General features: G+C 41.4%; 1 protein-coding gene across 5 annotated transcripts in view; it reads right to left on the bottom strand.

The window, feature by feature from the left end:
* DIAPH1 (diaphanous related formin 1) overlaps positions 1-15,701 on the bottom strand; it is a 104,298-nt gene that overhangs the window by 10,912 nt on the left and 77,685 nt on the right. For all 5 annotated transcript variants that reach the window (XM_030320214.1, XM_030320203.1, XM_030320196.1 and 2 more), the window contains 6 exons: positions 6,369-6,467; positions 2,109-2,203; positions 1,684-1,785; positions 1,215-1,454; positions 952-1,081; positions 94-218 (listed from right to left, as the gene is read on the bottom strand). In XM_030320214.1, the coding sequence (XP_030176074.1) occupies positions 94-218; positions 952-1,081; positions 1,215-1,454; positions 1,684-1,785; positions 2,109-2,203; positions 6,369-6,467 (791 nt within the window). The remainder of the gene's footprint in view (positions 1-93; positions 219-951; positions 1,082-1,214; positions 1,455-1,683; positions 1,786-2,108; positions 2,204-6,368; positions 6,468-15,701) is intronic.

Below are 15,701 nucleotides of genomic sequence, written 5' to 3' on the forward strand. Positions count from 1 at the left end.
AATTGTCTATGACCAGATCTATCCTGCTGTTCCCCCATGGGACATTTTCCTTCCCTTCCTAAGAAGCAACTCCCTCATTTTAAGAAAGGATATAGTCATTTTTTCAACAAACTTGTCTTTCTCATCTGTGGCAGCTGGGAAATTCTGAACATCACGTTCCACATCAGAAATCTGTTTCTTCATTTGATCTAGGTTCTTTTGCAAGTTTTCAGCAGAAACTAAAGGAAACACACAAAAACACAAAGAGTTCATGATGAGTCTCCAGACCCTCAGCCTCCAGTCTTTGGGGCCCAGGCTCTGTCCATACAGCTGTACCCAGTTATCCCGGCTCTCACGCTCTCTCTTCTAGCTGTTTCCCACATTTCAGTTTCCATCTTTCCAGTTCAACTATAAATTACTTGATAACTGAACCTCCAGCCTCCACAAGGAGAAGACAGGTTTCATTTAATTTAACAAGAACCTATGAAATTCCCTGGGATCTTGGTCTCATTTATTGTAGGGCACACAGTTGAAGGGGAAGGAGATATACACAGAAATACAGAGGAAGGGCAGAAATCTGTTCCCATTTCTACCGAATGCTGCTTTTTCTTTGTGTAGTTCCAGGATGATGAGGCCTGATTTTTGACAATCTAGTCCATGCTTTCTGAATAAAAATAACTGCTGACCTAGACTAAAAACACCTACCTTTCTTCCAGTTGTTTTTTAGTATTTGGGATTTCCCTAAGAAAGGAAAGAGTGCTTCCCACTTCTATACACGGAGACCTCCCCTCTGCCTGATAATCCTCTCCCCGTGGCTTAGACATCATGCCTAAACCCTCTCCCATTCCCACCTAAAATAGGCAGAACTGAAAACTATCTAAGATAAGATCTAGACCGTGTCTTACTTCCGTCCCCATGCAGAGATTTTGGGGGCCTGAAATAGCCTTCTAGTTTTGCCCCAACCTGCCCCACCTCGGCTGGCTTTCTCCACATGGGCAAGCTCATCTGGAAACTTGAGGACATCAGGATGGTCATTCTCGCACAACTCAGCCAAGAAGTGCAACAGTGTCATCTTCTGATCTGTGGACTTGGTGTCTCGAAGCTTGGGGAAAGAGGAGAAACTGTCAGTCTTGACATACCCAAGATCACCTGAGACCAACAGTATTTTGCTACACTGGGCCCCCAGAGGCCGGCAGCCTTCCCTTCTGTTGCTCTGCTCTAAATCCTTGGCTTACCTTACAGAGGAAGCTGATGTTGAAGCCGAAAGCACCGGCATTCCTGGAGCCAGCATTCATGTAGTTTCCAACAAGTAACGTAATCTCCAGGAGTTTAGAGAAGCTCTCACTCTTTCGTAACTCCTCACACGCGGCAGTCACAGAAACAATCTCTGGCTTAATATTCTCCACTTGCTCACTAAACTGTAGCTTGAAGAGGATGGCGTTGAGGCGAGGCCGCAGGCGGGGCACAGTGCCCATCTGGTGAGGAAGACAAGCAGTTTGGCACAGCAGGCAGGGAGAGGGAAAGTCAGAAAAAACGTACAGGCTTGAGCCTCTCCTATAGGAGGCTCTGAGTTCAAGAATACCAAGCAGAGAGAAACATTGGTTCAAAATAGAAAAGAGGCAAGGAACAAGTACCATGGCTACTCTGGGGGAGCAGAGGAGCAAGGGAGTCAGGGAAGAGCTTACTACCATAGGCCTCACTCACCACCACACCAAACTGCTCCGACTCAGCCAGATCATCATATTCATCCTTTAGTTCAGAAAGCATTTTTAACTGCTCTGGCTCTGGCATCTGCTTAATGAGGTTCTGAAAGAGAGAAGGGACTGTCTCAGTTTGAGGGGGAAGAGCTGACAACTTGGGCCTCCTGTCAGCCCCCCACTGTGCCCAGGGACCACAAAGAAGGAAACATGGATTGGGGGAGAGGTAGCTAGTGAGATGGCAGGACTTTTGAAAAATATACCAGGAATAACCTAACCACCAGAGACACGGACGCTTACCCAAAGCCAGCGTTCCATAAATCATCCTCTAGACCATTATGCTAGAGGACCTCATCCTCTACCCAGAGAGGTGATGCGGCTAGTGCACCGCGATGTGAAGAGCCAATCCAGCAGAACCACCTTGCTCCTTACCTGGATCATAGACTCAGTGAGAACAGACTCATTCACCTCCAGGATGACATTCTTAATCTCTTGATAGGCCATGCGGAATGAACCCAGAAAGATGGCTGCCAGAAAATGAGACCATTAAAAACCTCCACCAGCTCCCCACTGCCTCTGTAGCTAAAATCCAAGTTCTTGAGTCCAGTGTGGAAGGTTCCCACCTCCCAGCTTTCTCTCTCATGAATCCCCACATTTTGGCATATACCAGCTACACTGTTCGAAGTACACATTCAACAAACACTGTGGCTCCTGGCCTTTGCTCACACAGGAAGATTTTGATCTTCTCTATCTCTATACATCCAAGCTACTCACCCCACTCTATTTTTAGTTCCCCACTCCCATGACTCCAGCCTCAAAGCTGCCACTGCCTTCAACTGCTGATTCTTAAACTGCCATATCCCCATTCCCCAACAAACACATCCTGTCTTCCTGTTTTAGCACCAGTCTCTACAGTGACCCCTCAACCTCATCAGAGCGCATGCACGTACTCTCTCTGGTGGGAGAGCCGACCACTCCATTTTCTCTGCATGTACGAGTTCCACTTCACCTCCACCCTCCAGTATAGAGTTTCACTCAGTTTCTACTATTACTGCCATTTCCATTACTACTATTCCTGTTTTGTTTCCTTCTCCTTCCAGTCTCTGGTCAATCCAGACCTCTCATCGCTCTCTTCTGGCACCTGGGCTAATGAATACCACTGGCAAAGACTCTGCAGATCACAGTTCATCAGTGTGTAGCGGCACCAATGATAGCGGGGGTCTCAGCACTGCGCCCTCTTGCGAGCTCCTCCCAAAATATCCTCATTCCCGCAACTGTCCCACCACTTCTGATTTTTAAGATATTGTTTCTCTTCGCTGAAAAAAACTGAAGCCACTGGTCAAATTACTTGCCAAGCATTTTCTTATGCACTGGAGGTCATCAGCGAGAGCCAGAATAGACAAGGCTTATGTAAAGACTGTGTGGAATTATAGAGAAGAAGCCTTGTGCCAACAGTTCTGTCAGCTTATCAGCAACTACACCCATGTACTCATCCTTTTCTTGTGTCTCAAAAGAACACATGGCCCTGAGGACCTTTTCCTTCAGTGCATACATGTAATCCAGTTTCTACCATCTAAAAAACAAAAAACCAAAACCCTGACTTGAAACTCCTAACTGCCAACTTCTTTCCCTCACTGTCTAACATTCTAACAGCACAGCAGTCTGTTCTCTTCCACTGCCGCAGTTCTCATCTATTCTCCTGTCCCTAGAGTCCATGACAAGACTGTGAACGTCAGAGGTGGTATCTTACACATAACCTACATACATGATCTCATTTCACCCTATTCATAATATCCCCATACCTCTGTAGTATTAGCCTCATTTCATAGAAACCTAATATTTAAAGTTAATAAGCTATTCAAATCCAAGGTCACACTGCCAGTAATTGTTGGAAGCAGGATTTAAATACTAAAGGATTCCAGAGCCTCTGTTCTTAACCTCTATGCTACACCAAAATTATTCTTGCTTAGGCTACTGACTTTCCTCCACCAGATCCAGAGGACCTGTCCTGTCCTGTTTTTAGGGGACTCTTGTCTTCATCTGACACTGCTGACTACTCCCACTCTTTTTTGTTTGTTTTTGTTTTGTTTTGTTTGTTTTTTGGGACTTGGGCCCTCACTACTCCCATTTCTTGTAACTTTATACCATTTTTCTTGCTGCTCTTTTCCAGTCTCCTTTCAGTTCTCCACCCCCCGCCCCCACTATTTACTTGCCCCTTTAGTATCAGTGGCCTTCAAAGCAACCTCATGGCTTCAACTATGACTCATGTGCTATCTTCTAAATTCCCATTTCCAGCCAAACCTTCCTCCTGATTTCTACACCCAAATGCCTAACATACCCATCCTTCTGGTGGAGTCCCCACAGGCATCTTAAATTCTACCCTAAAAGTACTCATTTCCACCCACCACCCTGCCACCTCATTCATGTCCACTACCCACTGCTCCTTCCCAAAAAGACAATTTGCTCCTGCTGGATTTTCCTTTTTCAGTAAACGGTACCCCTCTCACTAGAGTGATGTAAACCCAAGAAAACGTCTCCTTTATTCCCTCAGCCAATCACTAAGTTCCAGTATTTCTATCTTCTTAGTATCTTCTGCCTTCCTGCTCACTTTCACTACTACTTAAGTTTCTGGCCCTGATCACTTCTCATCTAGTTTTAAAGCGAGAACAGGGGCGCCTGGGTGGCTCAGTCGGTTAAGCGTCCGACTTCGGCTCAGGTCACGATCTCGCGGTATGTGAGTTCGAGCCCCGCGTTGGGCTCTGTGCTGACAGCTCAGAGCCTGGAGCCTGTTTCAGATTCTGTGTCTCCCTCTCTCTCTGACCCTCCCCTGTTCATGCTCTGTCTCTCTCTGTCTCAAAAATAAATAAATGTTAAAAAAAATTTTTTTTTAAAAATAAAAATAAAAAAAAAAAAAGCGAGAACATAACTCATCTCTCTGCCTACAGTCTTCCTGTACCCCAGCAATCCAGCCTCAAAGTCACTGCTGAAGTAGCTTCTCCCCAAATTACACAGGACCATATCACTCATTTTCCTGATTAACATCCATTCAATAAATTCCAAAGCTCTCAGGATAAAATAGATACTTTTTAGCCTAAGCCTGTCAGGATTCTTCATGATCTGGCTTCTTTCTCTTTCTTGAAAGCTTCTTCTGCCACCACTCACCTGCATAATCTTTACTCAGCTGTACTCAACTACTTGCAGTTTTCCAACTGCACAGTGTTACCTCGTGCTTCTGTGCCTTCACACATGCAGATCTCTCTGCTGGAAACAAGGCAGCCCACACTCTTCACTTCACTCATGACTAATACTTCTTTTAGCTCAGTTAAGCAGGACCTCCTCTCGAATGACATCTAGGATGTGCTCCTTCCAGTACTCCCCCCAGTTAATTTAGATGCCCCTTTCCCGGTGCTCTCATACACATCCTAGCACACCCCCATCAGAGCACTCATCAGTCTGTGTTGTTACCATTATTTACTCTTCTGTCTCTACCAGATGCATGCTTCCTGAGGACAGGGACTGTACCTTACTCAGCTTAGTGTCCCTAGCACATAAGAGGCACTTAGTAATTTCTGAATCACTAAATTATATCTCCTAGACCATGCTTCCAGAAACGAATCTCAATTCTCTGAGTTCTGTTTTCCATATCAGTATCACTCAACTGGAAATAACAATGTCCTACTCCACGGTCGTATCATTTTCTAAAATAAGAGTTATTCTAGTTTTCTGGTCACAGAGATAATCTTGGGAAGAGGAATTATCTCACATTAGTTTCCATAAAAGGACTTACCCACAGATAATATTTAGTAATATTTGCTGTCATTGATCTAGGTCTACACAGCAAAGAATGATGTGAAAGGTGTACTGTTTTCATTCTATCACTGACTTTACTTACAGGTATGTGTATTCATTTACTTGTGTGATCTTGGCCAAGTCACAACATCTAAACTTTGATCTTCTCATTTGGAAAAATGAGGACAACAGCCACAATGCAAGACTGTGAGTGGGTTTTATGGAATATATACCCTTTCATCTCTGAAACACGTGTGTAGTATGTGCCTAATCGAGACTGCAACATGGCAGAACCTCAAATATTTATATGAACAAACATTTAAATCTATAACTACTCAGCATTACCAGGGATCCACAACCAAACAACAACAACAAAATAAACATTCATCCTGATCATCAAATAAGTACTACCTGGATCAACTTGGGGGAAAAGTTTCTGATCCTACTTTGAGAAGTACAGGGTTTACATTATTTGTTCTACACCACAAAGTTATTTTAGATTTAAATGCAATCAAACCAGTGCTGCATTTAAAGGAAGTTCTTGAAGTTAAAAAGAAGGAAATGCACAATAGCTAGAATATTTGTGGTAGATTTTCTGTGGAAGCAATGTAAATAGTAAAGGCTTTGAAATAAAAAAAATCTGAAGTTCAAATCTCAGACCTGTCTCTAACTACCTACTGGACTAGGCAAATTCCTAAAAGCCTTAACCTCTGTTTCCTTGCCATAAAACTAGATGCTAACAATCCTGTAGGTCTACTGAGGAATTAAACAAGATGCTGGAAGTTCTTACAATGCTTGGCTACATAAGGAGCTCCACAAATCAATGGACTTGGATCCACCAAAATTAAGATTTCAGAAGAACCCCCTCACATTTCAAATAGTTGGGAACACAGAGTTACTCACAGAGATTCTGGGCTGTCTTTGAATCCAACACCTTTAACTCTTTTACTTTTTTCTTTTGCACAGATTTCTTTTCTTCTCCACCTTCCTGATCCTTCTTGGCTAGTAAGGGAAAGATTAGAAAAGCATGATGAAGGAGAAGCCACATTCGTGCCTTATTGAACTGCTGTACCAGCCTGGAATGGCTCCTCACCTCCTATTAGCAACAGTTTTCTTATTGCATTCCTTCAAAGCTAACCTTCTCTCTAACCACCCACCCTCCTATTACTGACCCCCCTACCAACTATAGTCAACATCCTGTTCCTTTAACTGTTTAACATTCCTTTAACTGTTAGCAATAATGCTTTCCCACCTACATCATATCATTTACTGGCAGATCTTTCTCTGAAGGACCAGATGGTAAATATTTTAGGCTTTGCAGACTATATGATCTGTCTCCACTGCTCAACTCTACCACTATAGCATGAAAGCAGAGATAATACGTAAACAAATGGGCATGTGGTTTGCCAACCTCTTACTAGAGTTTTCCACCATGTTATCCTTTGTGCTTATTAATTAAGGATAAATCCTCTTTATCCTTCAAGCTCCATCTTGAATAGGAATTCTCTATAAAAATTTTCATTTCCAGGGTGCCTGGGTGGCTCAGTTGGTTAACCATCTAACGATTTTGGCTCAGGTCATGATCTCACGGTTCATGAGACTGAGACCTGAGTCAGGCTCTGCCCTGAGTGTGAAGCCTGCTTAAGATTCTCTTTCTCTCCCCCTCTGCCCCTCCTGCGTGCATACATGTGTGCTTCCCCCCCCCTCAAAATCAATAAATGAACATTAAAAAAAAATTTTTATTTCCCCAAATGCCTATGCTCTCCGAATCCCCAGTGAATTTGATACTTCTTTATTCTGTAAAGTTTTCCTTCTTAAACTGATGCTTTGATGGTATTTGTTATCATACCTCATTCAACAATTATTCAATGTTTTGTGACATTTCTTGTGTATCATCTTGATCTTTTTAAACCCCGTTACTTTTTTTGTTAAGATTTTACTTTTAAGTAATCTCTACACCCAGCATGGGGCTCAAACTCAGAATCCCAAGATCAGGAGTTGCACACTTCACTGACTGAGCCAATGAGGCACCCCAACCCTCTATTACTTTTTAAGTGTGGATACTTTCCCATCCCACCCACATTTTTAACTTCTGGAGCATGGACAAAATAATATTTTATTATCTCACTCTCTTAGCAGTTAGCATGATAGTAACATTCTCTAAGAAATGGGTGACACTGGCTATTGAGGAGGGCTGGGAAGCAGACAGGGAAACGGGAACTGTTCTGGATGGACAGAACTGTAAAATATTCTGTCCTTTGGTGTAACCTGGCGTCAACTCTTTTTAGGAAGCTCCATGGGAGTATCTCCACAAGGAGGGTCAAGAAACTGACAAAGCTAGTTGCTCTGAGGAGAGGAATGAGGTGCTTGAATACAAAAGTGTATTATAGTGAATAACTTCCTCATATACTGTTTGAATTTTCATTAAACCACAAAAAAGTACTATCTGGTACAAATAAATAAGAAAGACAGCAAACAAAAAAGAAAATTACATGGCAAAAAGTACCAAGAGCTATTAGAAACTCATCCTTTGGCCAGATAGTCCCAACTCAAAGAAGGTATGTGCCAGATTATTCTGGGCACTGTGAATAAAACAGCAAATGAAATGGATTCCTGCCTTCATGAATGTCATATTCTAATAAGAAGAAATAGACAATCAGTTAATACATAAAATAGTGTATTAGTCATAGTTCTGTGAAAAAAAAATCAAGTAGGGAAGAGAATAGGGGAATTTCATGGGGTTTGGATTGTATCTTTAGTGGGGGGGGGGGGGGGATCAGGGAAGGTCCTAGAATGTGACTTTTGAGAAAAGACTTTTTAGAAAGTGAGAGTACAAACCACATGAATATCTTCGGGGAGGGGAAAGCATTTCAGGCAGACAGAACAACAAATACAAAGGCCTGAGAAAGGAGCATGCTAGGTGTGCTCAAAGCAAAGCAAAAGGTCATTATGGCTACATGGAGTGAGGGAGAGGCTGGGAGAGTCACAGAGGTACTAAAGACATATCATATAACAAAACAGAAATTATGGGTAGTGAGATAAAAATGGAAACGTAAAACATCCAGACTGTATCACAAAAACTTAGAAACAGGAAAGGAAAAAAGTAAAACTAAAGCTCTCATTTTATACAGGCAAGTAGAAAGATATGTATTCATTACTGATGTTAAAAAAACAAACAAAAAAAAAAAACGGGCGCCTGGGTGGCTCAGTCGGTTAAGTGTCTGACTTTTTAGCTCAGGACAAAATCTCATTGTTTGTGGGTTCAAGCCCTGCATTGGGCTCTGTGCTGACAGGTCAGAGCCTAGAGCCCGCTTCAGGTTCTGTGTCTCCCTCTCTCTCTGCCCTCCCCCACTCACACTTGCTCACACGCTCTCTCTCTCAAAAATAAACATTAAAACAAAAATTAAAAAAAAAAACAACAAACAGACTCAACTTGTTTGCTTGGCAATAAAATAAAAATAAATATGTAGTATATATACAAGAAAGAAAGGGACAGGGGCTTTAGAAAACTGAGTGGATCTGGGATAGGGGGCACCAGAGCAGAATTAGTCTGCCGTGAAAATAGAGCAGGCTCAACTGAGAATGAGAGCCATCATCTGAGGTAGAACTCCTGAGATTTATGGAATTTACTTGCTACTCAGAAAGAAGGGTCAGAAAAGCAGTACTGAGCCCTGGATGATGCTGAGCAGTCATGAAATTATTAATCTCATTTGGATGCAAATGGCTTCTTACTCTCAGTTATATTTATCCTTTGCCACCCATCTGTGTTTGTAAGAAAGAGAATGTTAACAGTAAAAAATTACATCCCAGGAGCGGGGAGTTAAGATGGCGGAGAAGTAGAGGGATTTTCCTCATCCCTCAAACATAGCTGTACTGAGTTCAGATCACTTGCAACACCCAGGAAATCGATCTGAGGAGTGGCAGAAAGTTCTCCACAGGTGGAGGAGACAGCTTGGCAGGATCGAGGCTTCCCCACCTCCTGCTTTTTTTTTTTTTTTTTTTTTTTGCCCAGGGTTACTTCAACAAACAAATCAAAGCACACCTAGTTAAAGGTCCAAACGCTCCACCACTACAAGTAAGGAGGAGCTCTCCAGAGGACTGACCAGTGGGACAGAGTAGCCAAAACATATCAACAGAGTGCACGCAACATACAGCAGAAACACTTCCTGGACCGCCAGGTCCCAAACAGGGTATGACCCCGTTTTAATATAGCAGTACTCTTAGATGCAGGACATCTAACAAGCTTTTAAAACACGCAAAAGATGGGGCACCTGGGTGCCTCAGCTGGCTAAGCGTCTGGCTTCAGCCCAGGTCATGATCTCATGGTTTGTGGGTTCGAGCCCCGCGTCGGAGTCTGTGGTGACAGCTCAGAGCCTAGAGCCTGCTTCGGATTCTGTGTCTCCCTCTCTCTCTGCCCCTACCCCATCTGCTCTGTCTCTCTCTGTCAAAAAAGTGAATAAACATTAAAAACAATTTTTTTTAATATGCAAAAGACAAGATGGAGGAAACTTAGCCAAAATGACATGATGATGGAATTCTCCCCAAAAGAAAAGTCAAGAAGAAATCACAGCCAGAGAATTGCACAAAACAGATATAAACAATATATACAAACAAGAATTTAGAATAACAGTCTTTTTTTTTTTTTTTTTTAAATTTTTTTTTTTTCCAACGTTTATTTATTTTTGGGACAGAGAGCGACAGAGCATGAACGGGGGAGGGGCAGAGAGAGGGAGACACAGAATCGGAAACAGGCTCCAGGCTCTGAGCCATCAGCCCAGAGCCCGACGCGGGGCTCGAACTCACGGACCGCGAGATCGTGACCTGGCTGAAGTCGGACGCTTAACCGACTGCGCCACCCAGGCGCCCCTAGAATAACAGTCTTAATACTAACAGCTGGGTTTGAAAAAAGCATAGAGGACACCAGAGAAACCCTTGCTGCAGAGATCAAAGACCCAAGAACTAGTCATGATGAATTAAAAAAATGTTATAACTGAAATGCAAAATAAACTAGGTACAGTGGCAAGACTGAAGAAGCAGCTAAGAGAATAGGTGAAACAGAAGATAAAATTATGGAAAATAATGAAGCTGAAAAAAAGAGGAAAAGGAAATTATTAGTTAATGGAGATTAGACATGAAATGAAACACTATCTGTGTATCAAAGGAGTTCCAGAAGAAGACAAGCAAGAAAAAGTGCAGATGATTTATTTGAAAAATTATAGGAGAGAACTTCCCTCATGTGGGGAAGGAAATAGGCACCTGAGTCCAAGAGGCACAGAGAACTCCCCTCAAAATCAACAAAAACAGGTCAACAGCACGACATACCATAGTGAAACTGGCAAAATACAAAGATGAAGAGAATTCTGGAAACAGCTAGGGACAAAACGTCCTTAACCTACAAGGATAGACACACAAGGGTAGTAGCAGACCTGCCCACTGAAACTTGCCAGGCCAGAAGGGAGTGGCAGGAAATATTCCATGCGCTGAATAGGAAAAATATGCAGCCAAGAATCCTTTCTCCAGCAAGGCTGTCATTCAGAATAGAAGGAGAGATAAAGACTTTCCCAGACAAACAAAAACTAAAGGAGTTCGTGACCACTAAACCAGCCCTGCAAGAGATCCTAAGGGGGACTCTGTGAGTGGAAAGCAGCAAAGACTACAAAGGACCAGAGGACATCACCACAAACATGAAATCTACAGATAATACAATGGCCCTAAATTCATATCATTCAATAATCACTCTGAATGTAAACAGACTAAATGACCCAATCAAAAGATACAGGATATCAGAATGGATTAAAAAAAAAAAAAAAAGATCCATCGTATATCCTGCCTATAAGAGACTGAGGACCGTGTAGGACACCTGCAAAGTGAAAGTGAGGGGATGGAGAACCATCTACCAGGCTAATGGATGTCAAAAGAAAGCTGGAGTATCCATACTTATATCAGACAAACCAGACTTTAAAACAAAGACTGTAACAAGAGATGAAGAAGGGCATGATATCATAATTAAGGTGTCTATCCATCAAGAAGAGCTAAGAACTGTAAATATTTATGCTCCCAAGTTAGAAGTACCCTAATATATAAATCAATCATAAGCATAAGCCAACTTACTAATAACAATAGCATAATTGTTGGAGATTTTACTATTCCACATACACCAATGGACAGAACATCTAAGCAGAAAACCAACAAGGTAACAACAGCTCTGAATGACACACTGGATCAGATGGACTTAACAGATACACTCAGAACATTCCATCCTAAAGTATCAGAATACACATTCTTCTTGAGTGCACATGAAACATTCTCCTGATCACATATTGGGTCACAAATTAGCCCTCAACAGGTACAAAAAGACTGAGATCATACCATGCATATCTCCAAATCACAAGGCTATGAAACTTGAAATCAACCACAAGAAAAAATTTAGAAAGCACCCAAATGCATGGGGTTAAAGAACATCCTACTCAAGAATTACTGGGTTAACCAGGAAATTAAAGAAGAAATTAAAAAATACACGGAAGCAAATGAAAATGAAAACACAAAAGTCCAAACCCTTTGAGATGCAGCAAAGGTGGTCCTGAGAGGAAAATACATTTCAATTCAGGCCTATCTCAAGAAGCAAGAAAGGTCCCAAATTCACAACCTAACCGCACACCTAAAGGAACTAGAAAAGGAGCAGTAAATAAAACCCAAAGCCAGCAGAAGGGAAATAATAAAGATTAGAGGAGAATTAAACGATGCAGAATCCAAAAAAAAACCACCAGTAGAACAGATAAATGAAACTAAGAGCTGGTTTTTTGAAAGAATAAACAAAATTGATAACCCCCTAACCAGATTTCTCAAAAAAAAAGAGGACCCAAATAGATAAAGTCATGAGGGAAAGAAGAGAGATCACAACCAACACTACAGAAATACAAACTATTTAAGAGAATATTATGAAAAATTATATACCAACACACTGGACAATCTGAAAGAAATGGACAAATTCCTAGACACTCACACACTACCAAACTCAAACAGGAACAAATTGAAAATTTGAACAGGCTCATAAGCAGCAAAGAAATCAAATCAGTTATCATAAATCTCCCAACAAATCAGAATCCTGGGCCAGATGGCTTCCCAGGGAAATTCTACCAGACATTTAAAGCAGTTAATACCTATTCTCAAACTGTTCAAAAAAACAGAAATGGAAGGAAAGGGGGCGCCTGCATGGCTCAGTCGGTTAAGAGTCTGACTTTGGCTCAGGTCACGATCTGTGGTTTGTGAATTCAAGCCCCGTGTCAGGCTCTGTGCCGACAGCTCAGAGCCTGGAGCCTGCTTCAGATTCTGTGTTTCCGTCTCTCTCTGCCCCTCCCCTACTTGTGCTCTGTCTCTATCAAAAATAAATAAAAAATGTAAAAAAAAATTTTTTTTTAAAAAAGAAACAGAAGGAAAGCTTGTAAACTCATTCTATGAAGCCAGCATTACCTGGATTCCTAAACCAGTCAAAGACCCCACTAAAAAGAAGAATTAGAGGCCAATATCCCTGATGAAACTGGATACAAAAATTCTCAATAAGATATTAGCAAATCAAATTCATAAGTACATTAAAAGAATTATTCACTATGATCAAGTGGGGTTCATTTCTGGGCTGCAGGGCTGGTTCAATTTTTGCAAATCAATGTGATACACCACATTAATAAAAGAAAGGGTAAGAACCATATGATCATTTCAGTAGATACAGAAAAAGCATTTGACAAAATACAGCATCCTCTCCTGATCAAAACCCTCAAGACAGTAGGGATAGAAGAAACATACCTTAATATAATAAAAGCAATTTATGAAAGGCCCTCAGCTAGTATGATCCTCAATGGGGAAAGACTGAGAGCTTGGTCAGGAACATGACAGGGATGTCCACTCCCACCACTGCTGTTCAACATAGGGCTGGAAGTCCTAGCCTCAGCTGACAACAAAAAGAAACAAAAGGCATCCAAACTGGCAAGGAAGAAGTCAAACTTTCACTCTTCACAGATGAAATGATTAACTCTCATGGAAAACCCAAATGATTCCACCAAAAAACTGCTAGCATGGATACACAAATTCAGCAAAGCTGCAGGATATAAAATCAATGTACAGAAATAGGGTGCATTTCTATATACCAATAATGATGCAGCAGAAAGAGTTTTCAAGGAACTGATCCCATTTACAATTGCACCAAACACCGTAAAATACCTAGGAATAAACCTAACCAAAGAGGTAAAAGATCTGTATGCTGAAAGCTATAGAAAGCTTATGAAAGGAATTGAAGAAGATACAAAGAAATGGAAAAATATTCCATGCTTACGGATTGGAAGAACAACTATTATTAAAATGTTAATGCTACACAAAGCAATTTACACTTTGTGTACGCAATCCCTATCAAAATAGCACCAGCATTCTTCAGAGCTAGACCAATCCTAAAATTTGTATGGAACCACAAAAGATCCCAAGTAGCCCAGGTAATGTTGAAAAAGAAAACCAAAGCTGGAGGCATCACAATTCTGGATTTTAAATTGTATTACAAAGTTGTAATCATCAAGACAGTATGGTATTGACACAAAAACAGACACACAGATCAATCGAATAGAGAACCCAGAAATAGACACAAATATATGGCAAACTAATCTTTGACAAAGCAGGAAAGAGTATCCAATAGAAAAAGAACATTCTCATCAGCAAATGGCACTGGGAGAACTGGACAGCAACATGCAGAAGAATGAAACTGAACCACTTTCTTACATGAATAAATTCAAAATGGATGAAAGACCTATTGTGAGACAGGAAACCATCAAAATCCCACAGGAGAAAATAGGCAGCAACCTCTATGACACCTTGGCCACAGCAACTTCTTACTTGACATGTCACCACAGGCAAGATAAATAAAAAGCAAAAATGAACTATTGGGACCACATCAAGATAAAAAACTTTTTTTCTGCACAGGGAAGGAACAATCAGCAAAACTAAAAGGCAACTGATGGAATGGGAGAAGATATTTGAAATGATATATCAGATCAAGGGTTAGTATCCAAAATCTACAAAGAAGTTACCAAACCCAACACCCAAAATCAAATAATCCAGTGAAGAAGTGGGCACAAGACATGAACAGGCACTTTTCCAAAGAAGACATCCAGATGGCTAACAGACACACGCAAAGATGTTCAACATCACTCATCATCAGGGAAATACAAAACAAAACCACAATGAGATACCACCTAACACCTGTCAGAATGGCTAAAATTAACAATTCAGGAAACAACAGAGGTTGGTGAGGATGCGGAGAAAGAGGATCTCTTTTGCACTGCTGGTGGGAATGCAAACTGGCTGCAGCCGCTCTGGAAAACAGTCTGGAGTTTCCTCCAAAAATTAAAAAAAGAACTACCCTATGACCCAGCAATAGCAGTACTAGGAATTTATCCAAAGGATATAAAAATGCTGATTCCAAGGAGCACATGCACCCCAATGTTTATAGCAATGTTATCAACAATAGCCAAATTATGGAAAGAGTCCAAATGCCCATCAACTGATGAATGGATAAAGAATATGTGGTTTATATGTACAACGGAATACTACTCAACAATAAAAAAGAATGAAATCTTTCCATTTGCAACAACGTGGATGGAACTAACGTGGATGGAACTTATTACACTAAACGAAATAAGTCAGTCAGAGAAAGATGTCACATGACTTCATCCATATGTGGAATTTGAGACACTCAACAGATAAACATAGAAAAAGGAAGGAAAAATAACAAAAACAGAGACGGAGGCAAACCAGAAATACAGAGAACTGAGGGTTGCTGGACAGAAGGGAGGTCAGTGGGGGGATGGATTATGGGTGATGGGCATTAAGAAAGGCATTTGTTGGGACGAGCAATGGGTGTTACAGGTAAGTGATAAATCACTGGGTCCTACACTTGAAGCCAAGACTACACTGTACATTAACTTTAAATATAAACAAAAAAGGGGACAAAAGGTACCTTTTTGTGGAAGATAGAACTACATGTAGCAATTCATAACAACCACTAGACTAATGAGGAACTACTACAACTAATAATTTAGACAAGCATATGTGTTGAGGCCCCTTTTAGACCAGAGGCTTCAGCGACAGATTATAGAAAGGACTCACAGAGACCCCCGGGGGCTGATTACACACAGGCCCATTAGGTGACCCCCCCCTCAAGATATCCATAGGCCCTGACCAATTCCATACATCCCT

This window comes from Lynx canadensis, chromosome A1, assembly GCF_007474595.2.
Source record: "Lynx canadensis isolate LIC74 chromosome A1, mLynCan4.pri.v2, whole genome shotgun sequence".
NCBI lineage: Eukaryota > Metazoa > Chordata > Mammalia > Carnivora > Felidae > Lynx > Lynx canadensis.